Source organism: Tinamus guttatus, unplaced genomic scaffold, assembly GCF_059628265.1.
Source record: "Tinamus guttatus ecotype Peru unplaced genomic scaffold, ASM5962826v1 Tinamus_guttatus_pri_ptg000213l, whole genome shotgun sequence".
Classification (NCBI taxonomy): domain Eukaryota; kingdom Metazoa; phylum Chordata; class Aves; order Tinamiformes; family Tinamidae; genus Tinamus; species Tinamus guttatus.
In genome coordinates this window covers 10,106,555-10,119,495 of record NW_028288747.1, presented here as the reverse complement: position 1 = coordinate 10,119,495, position 12,941 = coordinate 10,106,555, and the positions used below count along the sequence as shown (strand labels likewise).

At 45.6% G+C, this 12,941-nt stretch overlaps 2 protein-coding genes across 2 annotated transcripts in view; one reads left to right on the top strand and one right to left on the bottom strand.

The window, feature by feature from the left end:
- Positions 1 to 964, top strand: part of ATP10D (ATPase phospholipid transporting 10D (putative)) — a 33,539-nt gene extending 32,575 nt beyond the window's left edge. The window contains exon 22 of the mRNA XM_010227342.2: positions 411 to 964. Within this exon, the coding sequence (XP_010225644.2) occupies positions 411 to 924 (514 nt within the window). The 3' untranslated portion in view covers positions 925 to 964. The remainder of the gene's footprint in view (positions 1 to 410) is intronic.
- A 4,938-nt stretch (positions 965 to 5,902) lies between these two features.
- CORIN (corin, serine peptidase) overlaps positions 5,903 to 12,941 on the bottom strand; it is a 114,200-nt gene continuing 107,161 nt past the window's right edge. Inside the window, exons 19-22 of the mRNA XM_088524720.1 lie at positions 12,350 to 12,524; positions 7,878 to 8,149; positions 6,529 to 6,662; positions 5,903 to 6,090 (exon numbers count right to left, since the gene is read on the bottom strand). Coding sequence (XP_088380846.1) covers positions 5,908 to 6,090; positions 6,529 to 6,662; positions 7,878 to 8,149; positions 12,350 to 12,524 — 764 coding nt within the window. The 3' untranslated portion in view covers positions 5,903 to 5,907. The remainder of the gene's footprint in view (positions 6,091 to 6,528; positions 6,663 to 7,877; positions 8,150 to 12,349; positions 12,525 to 12,941) is intronic.

Genomic DNA, 12,941 nt, shown 5'->3' with positions numbered 1-12,941 from the left:
GTTTTTTTTTCTAGGCCTGATTTTTCCCACAGTTGTTCTTAATTCCTTGTATCTGCACTAAAGATCAGTGGCCCAGGGAAACTCTGAACTGACCTTATTTCTTAGACCTTATTTTCTCCATTTTCAGTGCTGCCAGGACTCTGTCCCTCCACTGAAATTGCCAGTGTGTATTGCTGCAGTTAGCTGTCTATCAGATAGCTAGGGTAAGAAATGCCAGTTTAAAAACATGTTCTGGTGCAATTTCTGGCCTCATAGTTTACATTCACCAAATGGCACCTGCAAAACCTGTGTTTCAGAGTCTGCTGCAGCCTTGGGCTTATGCAAATGGTGTTTGGTTTCCTTTAATGTTGCTGGAAAAAATTTTGAAGCTGCTTCCAGACAGCTGATTTGAAATGCTGTTTATTCTGTAGATATTTGCTGAGAGTTCTCCAAGGAACATTGTTTCCATCTCTGGTGTTGAGAGCCAAGCATCTCGCCAGACTGACCCGTGAGGAGCAGCGGGAAGCAATTAAGAGATGGAAAAACGACTGCACTGTGAACTGTGGGACGGAGCTGCAGGCTGCCACTGGCTTTCCTAGCTCAGCCACAGGTGTTTCATCGGGGGAGGAAGGCACTGCCAGGGATTTGGCAACATCCAAAACACCTTTTCAGCCCTGTGCAAGGGATGGGCTAGCAGAGAAAGCCTCCTCCTTTTCAGGCACTCAGGATGAGTTAGACAGCCTGAACTTCAAAAAGACTGTATTGCTGAATTCATCAGAAGAAACTAATGCAGACACATGTGGAGGTAGTAACTCATGTGCCGAAGCCCTGGTGCGTGTGTCTGGAGAGGGCCACAGTGCTGCTGCTCCGGCACACAAGGCAGGCTTGAGTTTTGCTCTGTGTGAGCAAGATGCTTTAGTGCATTTTACAAAGTCAGAGTGTTAACCGCACGGACAGTGGGTGCTATCTGGTTCGTTGTTTTGTGCAAACAAGCTGGATGATGCATGCATTTGCTTAAAAGCTTTTGTATTTATAAATTTTTTTTTAATAATTTATTAAGATGTTCAAGATCTAAATTGGACAGAGGGTCGGGGGAAGGGGGATTTTACTCTCCGCACAGGTGACTTACTTTTTGCATGTTGCTTATCTCCAGTATGCAACGTTGCATAAAGCTTCTTGGTGTTATGGACCCTGTATGAATTACATATTTGCAGGATCCAGCCCAGGTAAGACCTGCCCTTTCATAAGCCACCCATCTGTCTTGCACTGATGGCCTAAAATCGTAGTGTTTCCCAGAATTCACGGTTTGGTGAAGTATAACATAAGCAGAAAGGCTAGGAAATATTAGTATTTGTTGGCCTGTTGCAAGTCTTGATAAAAACTCTTCTCTAAGATCTATCATCTTCTGCCTCCTCCAGAAGATCCTCTGCTTTTGGCAGAGGTAGCTCCTGTCTTCCTTCAGGCCTTTTCTTAGAACCGTAGCCTCAAGTTGATGACCTTTCTCCTCTTCAATCCCAGGTGCTCTTAAATTCCTCCAAACTTTCTTTTATAATACATAGTATTGGTGTCTGCAAAGGCTGTTCAAAGAAGTTAGGTCCTAAATTTGAGCACTGTTGTGTGGAGATCTTGGAGATGTCCTACCCTTTCCAGCCTCCCACTGCTCTGCACACCCAGAGAAGCTGCTGAGCTGCAGGTGGCCATTTCTGAAGTGTAGACTGTCTAGAACAGAGCCTCCTTTTTACTTCCATCCCCACTGAGTGACATGGCCAATTTATAGAGAAATTCATGAAATCGTTTGTATCCGCTAGCACCTGTTGAAATAAACAATTCCCCTCAAACTGTAGCTAATGAATTATTAGTACTGAGCCCATTTTGTACGTTTCTTTCCAAACCTTTTTGCTTTCAAATTGGCAGGATTTGCGGGTTTAATTTTAGACTCCATGTTTGAGGGAAAGGCTCTGCTTTTTGAGTGAACCATGAGTTTTCCTTGTCAATGATCAACATTACATATTCCACATCTTTTAAGATCTCTGAAAGAATTTAAACAAACGCTGTGAGGTCTGAGACAGCTGCTGCTTGCAGGACAGCTATTGAGGGCAGGCTGAGTTCAATCAAACACTGGTCACCACATGTTACCGAAAGTTTAGGACCTTTTTTTTGCTTTAAAGGTAGCGTGTGATTAGTATTAGCAGAAAATCGATCCCCCATCTTTAGATAGTAGAAGAAAAAGAGAAGGTAGAGCCAGTGACAGCCATTTTTGCCAATTTTGCATTTATTTGGTTTCAACATATGACAAAGTATTTTTGGTAAGTTCTGACGGTTAATTGGAACCTTTGAAGTGAAAGCAGACACTGAAGCACTGAGAGACTGTGCTGCGCCTAAACTTGTTTGTGGTTGTGGATTCAAGATGTTTGCCTGTAGCCTATTTGCTTGTTCTCCTCATGTTTTGTTTGCAATTGGAGAAAAATCATTCAAAGGTCCAGATTGGAAAGGTCTGAGAGGGAGAGGAGAGGAGCTGAACTGCTGGGAGGTACTTTGCCAGGAGCGGACACCAGTGAAGCAGCGCAGCTCTCCCTGCAAAATGTGGAAACGTGAGGTTAAGGCCAGGAAGAAGATGCAGAACAGCCAGCAAGCTGAGCAGGGACATCAGCTGGTACCAGGACTTTTCGTAGGAAGAGACCAGCTGGGACACAGTGACGTCTCCTGCTCCGCTCCACGGCCCCAAGGCAGCCTCAGCTCTACCTGTGTCATTCCCGGCAAATGTTTCCTGTTGGAAAGAGCTCCAAAGAAGCAGGCCAAACTAGAGCTCTCCTGCCTTCAAAGGTAACACTTTGGATCTTTTTTGTCTCACTTTTGTGTTTCTTTTGCACCCTAAACCTCTTGCCTCACCTCACTGGCCACAGCGAACAGACTTTTCTTCACTCTGTAGTAACTACTGAGGCAAGTGAGGGCGGTTCCCACCATTTCATTCTTTGGACTGTAGCCCTCTTGCTTCTAGTCTAGCTGTAGCTGAGACAGTCTAGCTTTGAACTCCTCTGCGGTGTCAGAATATCCACACGAGGGTACCTCGGCGGCACTGCCTGTTGGCCCTGGCGCCGGCTTCGTGCCCTTGAGGCTCCTTTCCTGCCCTCGCGCCGGCGCGGCCTTCGCTTCCCAGGCCTGCCCGCCCCCCGCAGCACAGTGCTGAGGCGGTGGTCGTGAGGCCTCCAAGAGCCACTGCTGAAGTAAATGCAGGAATAGTTCAGCTAGGCAGTGTGCTGAGCTGGAAGCCCACGTGTGGGATAAACTACAAGTTACACAGGGGCTGTAGGGCCAGGACCTCCACAAAAACTGCAGTGCTACTAGGGCTGGTACTGGGCAGGGGCTGCAGGCACCATTTTAAGGCTACTTTTAGGGATTGCTGCTAAAGTTAAAACTTTGCACTTACTCTCTTTACACCTTCATCTTGTCATCAGCTCCACAAAGAATAAAAACACATTTTCAACAGAGGACTTACTTGGAAAATGATTGCAAATTTTTATTAATACATCTAAAAAGAATCACAGCTCGACTGGAGCTCCCGTTGGAGCTACAGCTGGGGCACATTGCAAGAGAAACTGGGAATCTGATGATAACCATCACGGCAGCACGCAGGGAGGGCCTTGGTACACTGGGAGGAGGAGTTTTGCCTAATTTATGTGCACATATAGAAAAGAAAGCAGTATAAAAATACATTTATAAAACTACAAATTTCCTCTTTACATGGAATGTTGTGGCAGACAAAATTGTGGGAACGGAAAAATCCTGCTGCTCCCTCCTAAAGCCTTTTAGGATGGGATGGGGCTCGGTCTGTAACTCCTTTAAACACTCCTTAGAAGGGGGCTGAATGATGGTTTTAAGCAGGATCCTCCCTTGTTTCTTGGGAGAGCCAGCTTGGAAATGGGTGGCAGCCAAACCCAATTGTTCAAAGTGTGGGATTACTTTACATCTGACCATTTGGTAGTGCTTATATCTACATGAAATGATTGTATGTTCTCCAGTGCTTTCTAGGTGTTTTTTTCCCCCAGTCTAGCTACTCTGCACAGTGGAGGCAAAGGCATCAGTAGCCCTCACTGGAAAAACGTGTTACAGCTGCACTCTCCAATGCAGCTGGGAGAAGAGCATTTGTATGCGAGGGAGAAAGCAAATCCCTTGATACAAAAAAAAAAAAAAAAAAAAAAAAGGCACTGGGGTTTCTTTGTGAGTATGAAACAGTGATACAATAGCCACTTAAATAGAGTTTCAGAACCCATAGCATAAATACTGAATATTTATTAATATTGCTCTGCAGAGCACTGTGTATGTCTAACATCAGGCGTGCTAACGGAGGAGATAGGGACCGTAAGAGGTAAGGCCGTCTGCTAACGTCTCGAAGCCCAACCAAGCACTAGGATCCACAACAACGCCAAGCCACGGTGACGTGAGCAGTAGGACCAGGAACGTCCGTGCGCGGCCGCCTCGGCGCACGTTTCCACGCGGGGCAGCCGCGGTGCCGAGCAGGCCCTGCCGCTGTGCCGGAGCAGCAGGGAGGGCAGCTTTGCTCTGTGTTTGAGGCTGGAGTCACAGGGTACAAGGCACAGCACTGAAAATGCACACGTTAGAGATGTTCTGCCCGCCGGTGAAATTGATTTAATAACTCTCAGTTTCCTGAGGCCGGTTCCCACACAACAGCAGGGTGCAGAAAGTCACCTCCAGCAGTCGGTAAGAAACGGCTCCCCTTGGGCACCAAAAAGAGGCCGGACTCTGGTGTGGTCCCTTTCAGCTTTGGGCTCTTTTGGGGAGTGCTGCCTTGTCCAGCGGGCTGCCGAGCATTTGACTGCAGCTCTAGGGCTATTGTATTTTAATTAACATTTGTAATATTAATTTGAGAAGAACCTAGTAGAGCCAAGTCTTCTGTCATTCAGGTTTACCTTTTTGTTTTTTTTTTCTTATGATCTGAGTGTTTAATCTTGCCAAGCAAAATGAAACTTCCAGTGCAAGATACTTGGAAAAAAAAACCAGCCCAAAGTATCTCTGGTGGGAGAAAAAGAAAAAGCTGGAGTGGCTTTAGCAATGCTGTTTTGTTTCTAGAAGGTTAGAGATTGTCAATGCACATTTTGTAGGTTGAATCAAATATGGAAAAAATGGTTTACAAAAAAAAAACTGCCACGAGGGCATAGGATTGATAAACGTGGGCGTTTTAGACACGGCGAAACGTGGAGGTCTCAGAAACCTGGTCTGAGCAGTCCAGGCCTCGGAGCTGCTGCAGGACGAGCTCGGCCAGCCCCGGGGGCACCACAGGCGCCGGGAAGGGAGGCAGAGCACGGGGTGAGGAGCAGCTCCCTGCTCACGAGCCCCCTGACAGCGGCTGCGTTAGCTCACGTGCCCACGGCACCGCCGAGGCCTGGGTCTGGCGCTGGGCGCCCTGCGCCACAGGGTGCTCGGCCAGCCCCACAGAGCCTCCACTGCAGGGCTGCCCTGCAGCCCCCGGAGCGCGGCTGTCACTAAGGGGCCGGTCAGCGTCCCTCGAACGCACCCACATCGCTCCTCGTGACAACCACCGAGTGAGACTGCACATGCTACTAATGCAACAGTATTAAAATAGGTTATTTTATGGTTTTACTAGTCTGTGCGACTACTTAGTTTGAGTAACTGAAAGGTGGAACGTGTCTGAGCCCTCCTCTTTTAAACCTTCTGTTGTGTTTGGAAGAGCAACAGAACCCAGCTAAAAGAAAAGTCAAAAGGGTAATTGGTTCTGCCCCAAAGTCCGTTCACCAGCAGGAGGATTTGCCGTTACCACTGCTGCATAGTCCAGAGCCCTGCAGCAAGAACAGGTAACAGCCTGAAACTCCTTTTCCTAGAGCTTCTTGACTGCAGAGTCTTCAGGGTTGAAGCGCTGACTCCTTTTCCCTTTTGCTTAGCCATCTGGAGCTAGTTTAGCAGAAAGGTGTGGATGTATATTTGTCTTTCGATCCATTCAATAAAATGTGACACGTTGCTGTAAACTCCAGGTCCCAAAACCTTGGAAAAGCAGACGGAGCCCCAAGATGTTAAACCAAACAGAGTCCAGCGCCCTGCAGGTTGTTCACACACAAGCGGTCCTCCGCTGTCACCCTGCAATGGGAGAGCAAGAACAGGCTGTAGGGGCTGCGTGTAGCCAAGGGGCATGGTCAGAGCTATGTCTGGACTTCTAGAGAGGTTTGCTTTTCATAAGCAACTCGGCTGTAAACACTGGCAGCTCAGCTAGACTACGCAGCAGTGTAACACACAGCTGTATTTATTCCGTTATATTTGTACAAAAATGTACCTGTGCAAGGCTCACACTAGTGAAAAAAAAGGTAATTTAATAATTAATTAATACATATGAACCTTACAGTTTTCAAGCTGCATTTCACATTCATAAACTGAACTACATCAATAATAACAGATATTTGCTTAAAACACGTAAGTTGACCCTGCAGTAGATGAAGTAGCTACAGCTACTGAGTCCTGTTCTACCTCAGATTTCTAAAGCAATTGTTGGTGCAAGTTGCTTCTGAGCGAGTGTCCTACCATGCAGGAGTCCACAGTGCCAGACTCATAGCCAGCACACAGCATCCTGCTGGTGATGGTCTTCATGTCAAAGTACGACTGGCACTGCTCCAGGGAAATGATGCGAACTTCTCCTTCTTGGAGCTTAAAAGGCACTAAAAAACAGAGTTACTTGAGTTACTGCAAGTTTGACTTGGAGACTCTATGAGGGAATCAGGATTTGAAAGCACTGAAATTATCTTAGAGCATCCAGGAGCTTGTAAAGGGCTTCTTTGTACTGTAAGCAGCTGACCTAGCTCAAATCGAAAGGGAAGCTGTTAATCCCAGTGCATGAAGTACTAGACCTTATGTAGGTGTGATGATTTTTTTGCTGCTTTATAACACAAAAAAAAACGAATTGCCACACCACATTAGAGAGCAAAGCGCTATTCCCAGGGAGCAGTGGCACAAAAGTATTTATTGGTCCTGCCAATACCTCAAAGCTAGTTTTAGATGGGCAGAGCTGCTAATAAGCAGACTGTCTCTCACAGACACAACTTAATTCTGTGTTCAGGAATACAGAACATGATTTTCAGTTATAAATGGAATAATTTGTTCACTATTGCCACAGGTATGAGTTGACAGGTAGTTGTGAAATGCCATCTGAAGCAATTCTGAAGGGCAGATTTCTTTCTCTAGTAATTACTATAACAGAGCCGAGAGAAGCACATTGGGCAGAATGCAACAGAGCCAGGATATTTTGCGTGTGATGTATACAGGCTCATTCTGTCACAGCAAAGTTTTGCATAAATTATTACTGTCTTGGGACTCAACGACTGCAGTGGCTACAGAACAAAAAAAACACAGTAACATTTCTGCTCAGTGAAAGAAAAACAGCACTTTTAAGCCTGGATGGAATGAACTGTGTCACAAGCCCAAGGCATGGCACAGAGCCTTGGCTTAGGAATATCACTCCATTTAACCTATACGCCAAGACAGTCAGTGCCTTGAGCCACTGCCTTCTGCCTTCACCAAACGAAGACTTGTTCTCCCACTGGCGATCTGATACCTTCTCAATACAGTGCTGAACACAGCCTAAATGAGCAAAGTGATAATCGTGTCAGGTGGCTTTCCTGGTGGGAGTTGCTAGGCCCTCATCGTTTTTGAAAAAAATCAAACCACTTAGCTAAATGTGAATATAGGAGCCTAAATTTACTGTTTTTAAATAAATAAATAAAAAGGCTTTAGTCATAGCTAGAAGCCTTTGTAAGTACATCCCTTAGTATTCAATAAGATCCAGAAACAATATCAGCGGGCATAGCTTTGTACTGGCACCACGTAGGTGATTAAGTCAGTAGGACTTCCAAGCCCCCCCAGATCACTCCCCTTACTTTTGTTGCCCATGTGTCCCCAGCCTGTGATGTAGCAGTAGGTGTCCGGCTGGACCAGCTGCTCCTTGCTGGGCAAGCAGACCGGCCGCACGTAACTCGTCTCGTTGATGTCGTCGTGCAGCTCCACGATGCTGATGTCGTAGTCTACGACCGCGCGGTTGTAGCGAGGGTGCAGGATGATGGTCTTCACGAGCCGCGTCTGCATGAAGGCTGAAGGGTGGTCCAGGTTGCTTATACCCAGCACTACTTTCCAAACAGCTGCATTTTCTCTCCTTTGTTTAAAAAATAGAAAATGGGAAATTTCAAGCAAGACGTAACTGAGAATTTTTGTCTTCTGCACATTGCACTTCACAAAATATTGCACATATAAAAATTACAAGAAAAAAACAATACTTTAGGCATCACATATATCATCTGAGCACCAAGAGATTTTCTTTCCCTTCCTGCTTGCTCCCAAATGAATTCAAGCTCAGCTCCTTCACAGGGATGTTAGCACCTACTTGCTGTATGAAATGCCAGGGGTTCTCAGCATCACCCTGTGGATCCTGCCCCAGTCCTGGGTGCTCCCTTGCTCACCAGGGAACACGTACAAAGTTCCCAGGGGGCTGCGTTACTGTTCAGTAACATGCTGCTAACAGCAGTAACTCAAGCTGAAGTCCCAAATAAATCTCAAAGAAGCAATTTAATTATGGAAATTAAGTCTTTTTTGATAGCCCTGGAAAAAGTCCCTTCTTATTTATTGGGCACCCAGCCTGTGCCAAGCACACTATGCCTAAGATCAAAGGTTACTTTGACTCTTCCACACAATTGTTTAAGCTTTTTTTCTTCTTCTTTTTTTTAAAAAAATGAATATAAAAAAATGATGGCTATGGTTCAAGTGGGAAGACTGAATTAGCACCAGTTGAGACATGTGAGAAAAACATGGGCTTCATGAAAGGCTCTGAGGGTGTCATCGCTTGATCATAACTGGTGGTAAGAAGTCACGGGTTTCTAATTAGTCTGTGATTATAAAAACCCTCAAGAAAACCCTCGGCATTTTCACAATTAATGGGAGACAGTTAGTGCGATCAAGCACCTTTGCAGACACTGATGCTTAATAAAAGCAGGATAAATCAAAGTAGCCAAAAATTCAGCTTTTTTCAAAGCAGTCAACAGAACTGTAGGTTCTATAACTTGTGATGAGTTTTGGTTGCTAAAAAGAGCTATTTCAATTTAAAAGTTGCATGAAAATTCAACAATGATCTCTTTACTATTATACTCAGTCTGTGAACATTTTTTTCCATAATGTTTCAGCATTATTATGAATATTCTACTAAGAATATTCATATGCTATCATGTTTCTTAACATTATGAAAAAGCATTGCTCTGAGCAATGAGAAGGCACAGCTGGAATATATTATCATGCAGTGAAGAAAAATAACTTAGTGTCTTGGATGTTTTTATGCAAAGCACTTCAAGCTACTTGGGACAAAACATGGATTTAGCCATGGTGTCCATGCTTGATGTAGGGTTTTTTTTTTTTTCATTTCTAACCTCTACAAGTATTTATGGCCAATCTCAGTTTCTTGTGCTAAATTAATGATGCCTGGCCCTGATGTTTTAAATCCCGAACTACACAAAATAGCTTCATCTAATGCACCACAGCACTTAGGAAATATTTCTAACTGTTGTTCCAACTTGCTGTGGTAGATTTTGGAATATTTTGTGTCACAAAAATACAGTAGTTTAAAAAGGAAGCGTGTAATGCATTATGATAGTAATGTACTCTGTGTGTTGCTATGATATCAACATCAGACCATGAATGAGCTTGCTATTTATATAAGAAACTATACTACTAAACAGTGTAAAGGCACAAGGCACAGAGCCTCAGTCCCATCAGAGAGGCAGAAGAAAAGTTCATATAACTCCTCAATCAATTTAAGATCAATCAGGACACCTTAGCATTTAAACAACTTTTTGTCTCTTTCTTCTGTAGGGCTTTTAGAATAAATAAGAGAGAGCTCTAAGATATCTCAGAAGAGACCACAGAATCACTGAATCACAGAATAGTTGAGGTTGGAAGGGACCCCTAGAGATCATCTAGTCCAACCCCCCTGCTCCAGCAGGGACACCTGGAGCACATGGCACAGGATGGCATCCAGGTGGGTTTGGAAGATCTCCAGAGAAGGAGACTCCACAACTCTCTGGGCAGCCTGTTCCAGGGCTCTGTCACCCTCACAGGAAGGAAGTTCTTCCTCATATGGAGATGGAACTTCTTGTGTTTCAACTTGTACCCATTACCCTTTGTCCTGTCACCAGCCACCATGAAGAAGAGCCTGGCCCCATCCTCCCTACAGGTACTTACTTGTTGGTACTTGAACATGTTGCATGTTGATCAGATCCCCTCACAGTCTTCTCTTCTCCAGACTAAACAGGCCCAGCTCGCTTAGTCTTTCCTCATAAGATAGATGCTCCAGTCCCTTTCTTTGTTGCTCTACCCTGCACCCTCTCTACAAGCTCAATGTCCTTCTTGTCCTGGGGAACCCAGAATTGCACACAGTTGTGGCCTCACCAGAGCTTGAGTATAGGGGCAGGATCCCCTCCCTCGATAACACTGGCAATGCTGGCAATGCTTCTCCTGATGCAGGCCAGGATCCCATTGGCCTTCTTGGCTGTGAGGACACATTGCTGCCTCATGGTTCACCTGTTATTATACTCTAAGCTAACTTTGATATTAGGTAGCCCTATATCAGGGGTAAATGAAGAGTTCCAAAGCACAGTAGCATCTTGTTGCATTTGATAGAATGGGGGAATGTTTATTTTACATCACTGAGAGCTTTCTTTGTTTTCCAGTAATGAGAGAAATCTCTTACACATTAAATTCAGTAGCAGTCCAATACTTATGACCATCTCTAAATCCCATCCTTTAATTTAAAGGATTAATTTAGAAGAAGAAATTCTTCTCAAAAGTAAATAAATAGTCCAGAAACTGTTTAGCCCTACTTAAAAACACATTAGAAAGAAGAGGTTCTTTTTAGGAGAGTCCTTATGCCAGACCTCAAATTTGATAAATAAAATGCTACTGTTTGTATTTTTATTTGGGGTACTAAGGGAACTGGCAGAGATTATTGCTCAGCCGCTCTCCATCATCTTCGAGAGGTCATAGAGGGCAGGGGAGGTGCCGGAGAACCGGAAGAAAGTCAAGGTCTATCTGATCTTCAAAAAGGGCAAGAGGGAGGAGCCGGGAAACTACAGGCCCGTCAGCCTCAGCCCTGTCCCTGGAAAGGTGACAGAGCAGCTCATCCTAGAGACCACCTCTAGGTACATCAAGGAAAAGAAGGTGATCAGGAGTAGTCAGCGTGGATTCACCAAGGGGAAGTCGTGCTTGACGAACCTGATAGTCTTCTACAATGAGCTGACTGGCTGGATGGACGATGGGAGAGCCGTGGATGTTGTCTACCTTGATTTCAGCATGGCTTTCAACACAGTTTCCCATAACATCCTCATGGCAAAGCTCCAGAAGTGCAGCCTGGATGAGTGGATAGTGAAGTGGATTAAGGACTGGCTAGATGGCAGAGCCCAGAGGGTGGTGATAAATGGGGCCGAGTCCGGTTAAAGGCCTGTGGCCAGTGGTGTCCCACGGGGGTCAGTACTGATCCTGGTACTGTTCCACTTGTTCATCAATGACTTGGACGAGGACACTGAGTGCACCCTCAGCAAGTTTGCCAATGATACAAAACTGGGAGGAGTGGCCAACACTCCAGAGGGCTGTGCTGCCATTCAGAGGGACCTAGACAGGTTGGAGAGCTGGGGAGAGAAGAACCTCATGAGGTTCAACAAGGACAACTGCAGGGTCCTGCACTTGGGCAGGAATAACCCCAGGCACCAATACAGATTAGGGGGTTGACCTGCTGGAAAGCAGCTCCATGGAGAGGGATTTGGGAGTCCTGGTTGACAGCAAGTTAACCATGAGTCAGAAATGTGCCCTCATGGCCAAGAAGGCCAATGGGATCCTAGCCTGAGGTCATGTCCCTTCCAACCTTAACCATTCTGTGATTATGTGATTCTGTGAAAAGACAGAGTACTTCAATATACCAGTTACCCTGTGAGCCAATCCTCATTTTCAATAATGACCACAGCCTCTTGTCCAGGGCCATTTCTATGCTGACTCCCAGATTATTTTCTTTAATCTATGGCATTTGCATGAGGATTAGAGAGGATTAGTGTTCTGCACATTTTTTTATGAATTTTCTGCTGAAAGTCAAATCTGCTGCTTCTGCCTTCATTAGCAGGAGGCACCAGCAATGAAGCACGCCAGAATCTCAGCTGATGCTGTTTTATACTATTCACTTTGCTTTTTGGTCTCCCAAACCAGGCCTCTGTCACCTGCCGTCACCTTCCACCTGTGCGCTTGGTGGAGGAGGGAGGTAACTTCCATGGGTGAATTATAACATTTTGTTGGCAAACAGTAACACCATCCTGGCCCGTCTCACCCTTCGAAGCAATGCGCTACTGTCAAGACCCATCTCTTTGCGATGAGAACGCAGCCGCAGATGTGTCCGCTGGGCTCGCTCTGCAGGGAGCACTGCCACGGCCATCGGCCCGGGCGGCTGGTCCGGCCACCGAGGATCCTCTTGGTCATGCGGGCAGCCGGGCGACGGCCACAGTCTAGTGAGCAACAGACACAGATTTGTTTGCTACTATGGACACAGAGCGTCCAGGAGGTGCTGCAGACCCCTGGGCACAGAACATTACTGACACAGTCATTAAGTGACACTGAATAACACAACAAAATCATCAGTGATCACACATTAACATCCAATGCATTCAAGCATTTCAGTCCTTCCTTCACATCAAAGGATTTGCTCTCCTGAGATTAATTTTGATGGCTAGGCCTAGTCAAATTTGAATATGAAGTTGGCCTCCTTCCCCTTCTCTCTCTACACACCCTCCAGGAAGCTTCTTGGTTTTCCTTTGTTGTGCTGCTACCAACATGCTTGGGCCACGTTGCACTGCCCATAAGAGCTGCCTCTGCAAAATTAGCTCAACTTAATCAAGACTTTGCTTAAGACCAGGTCTCAGCCA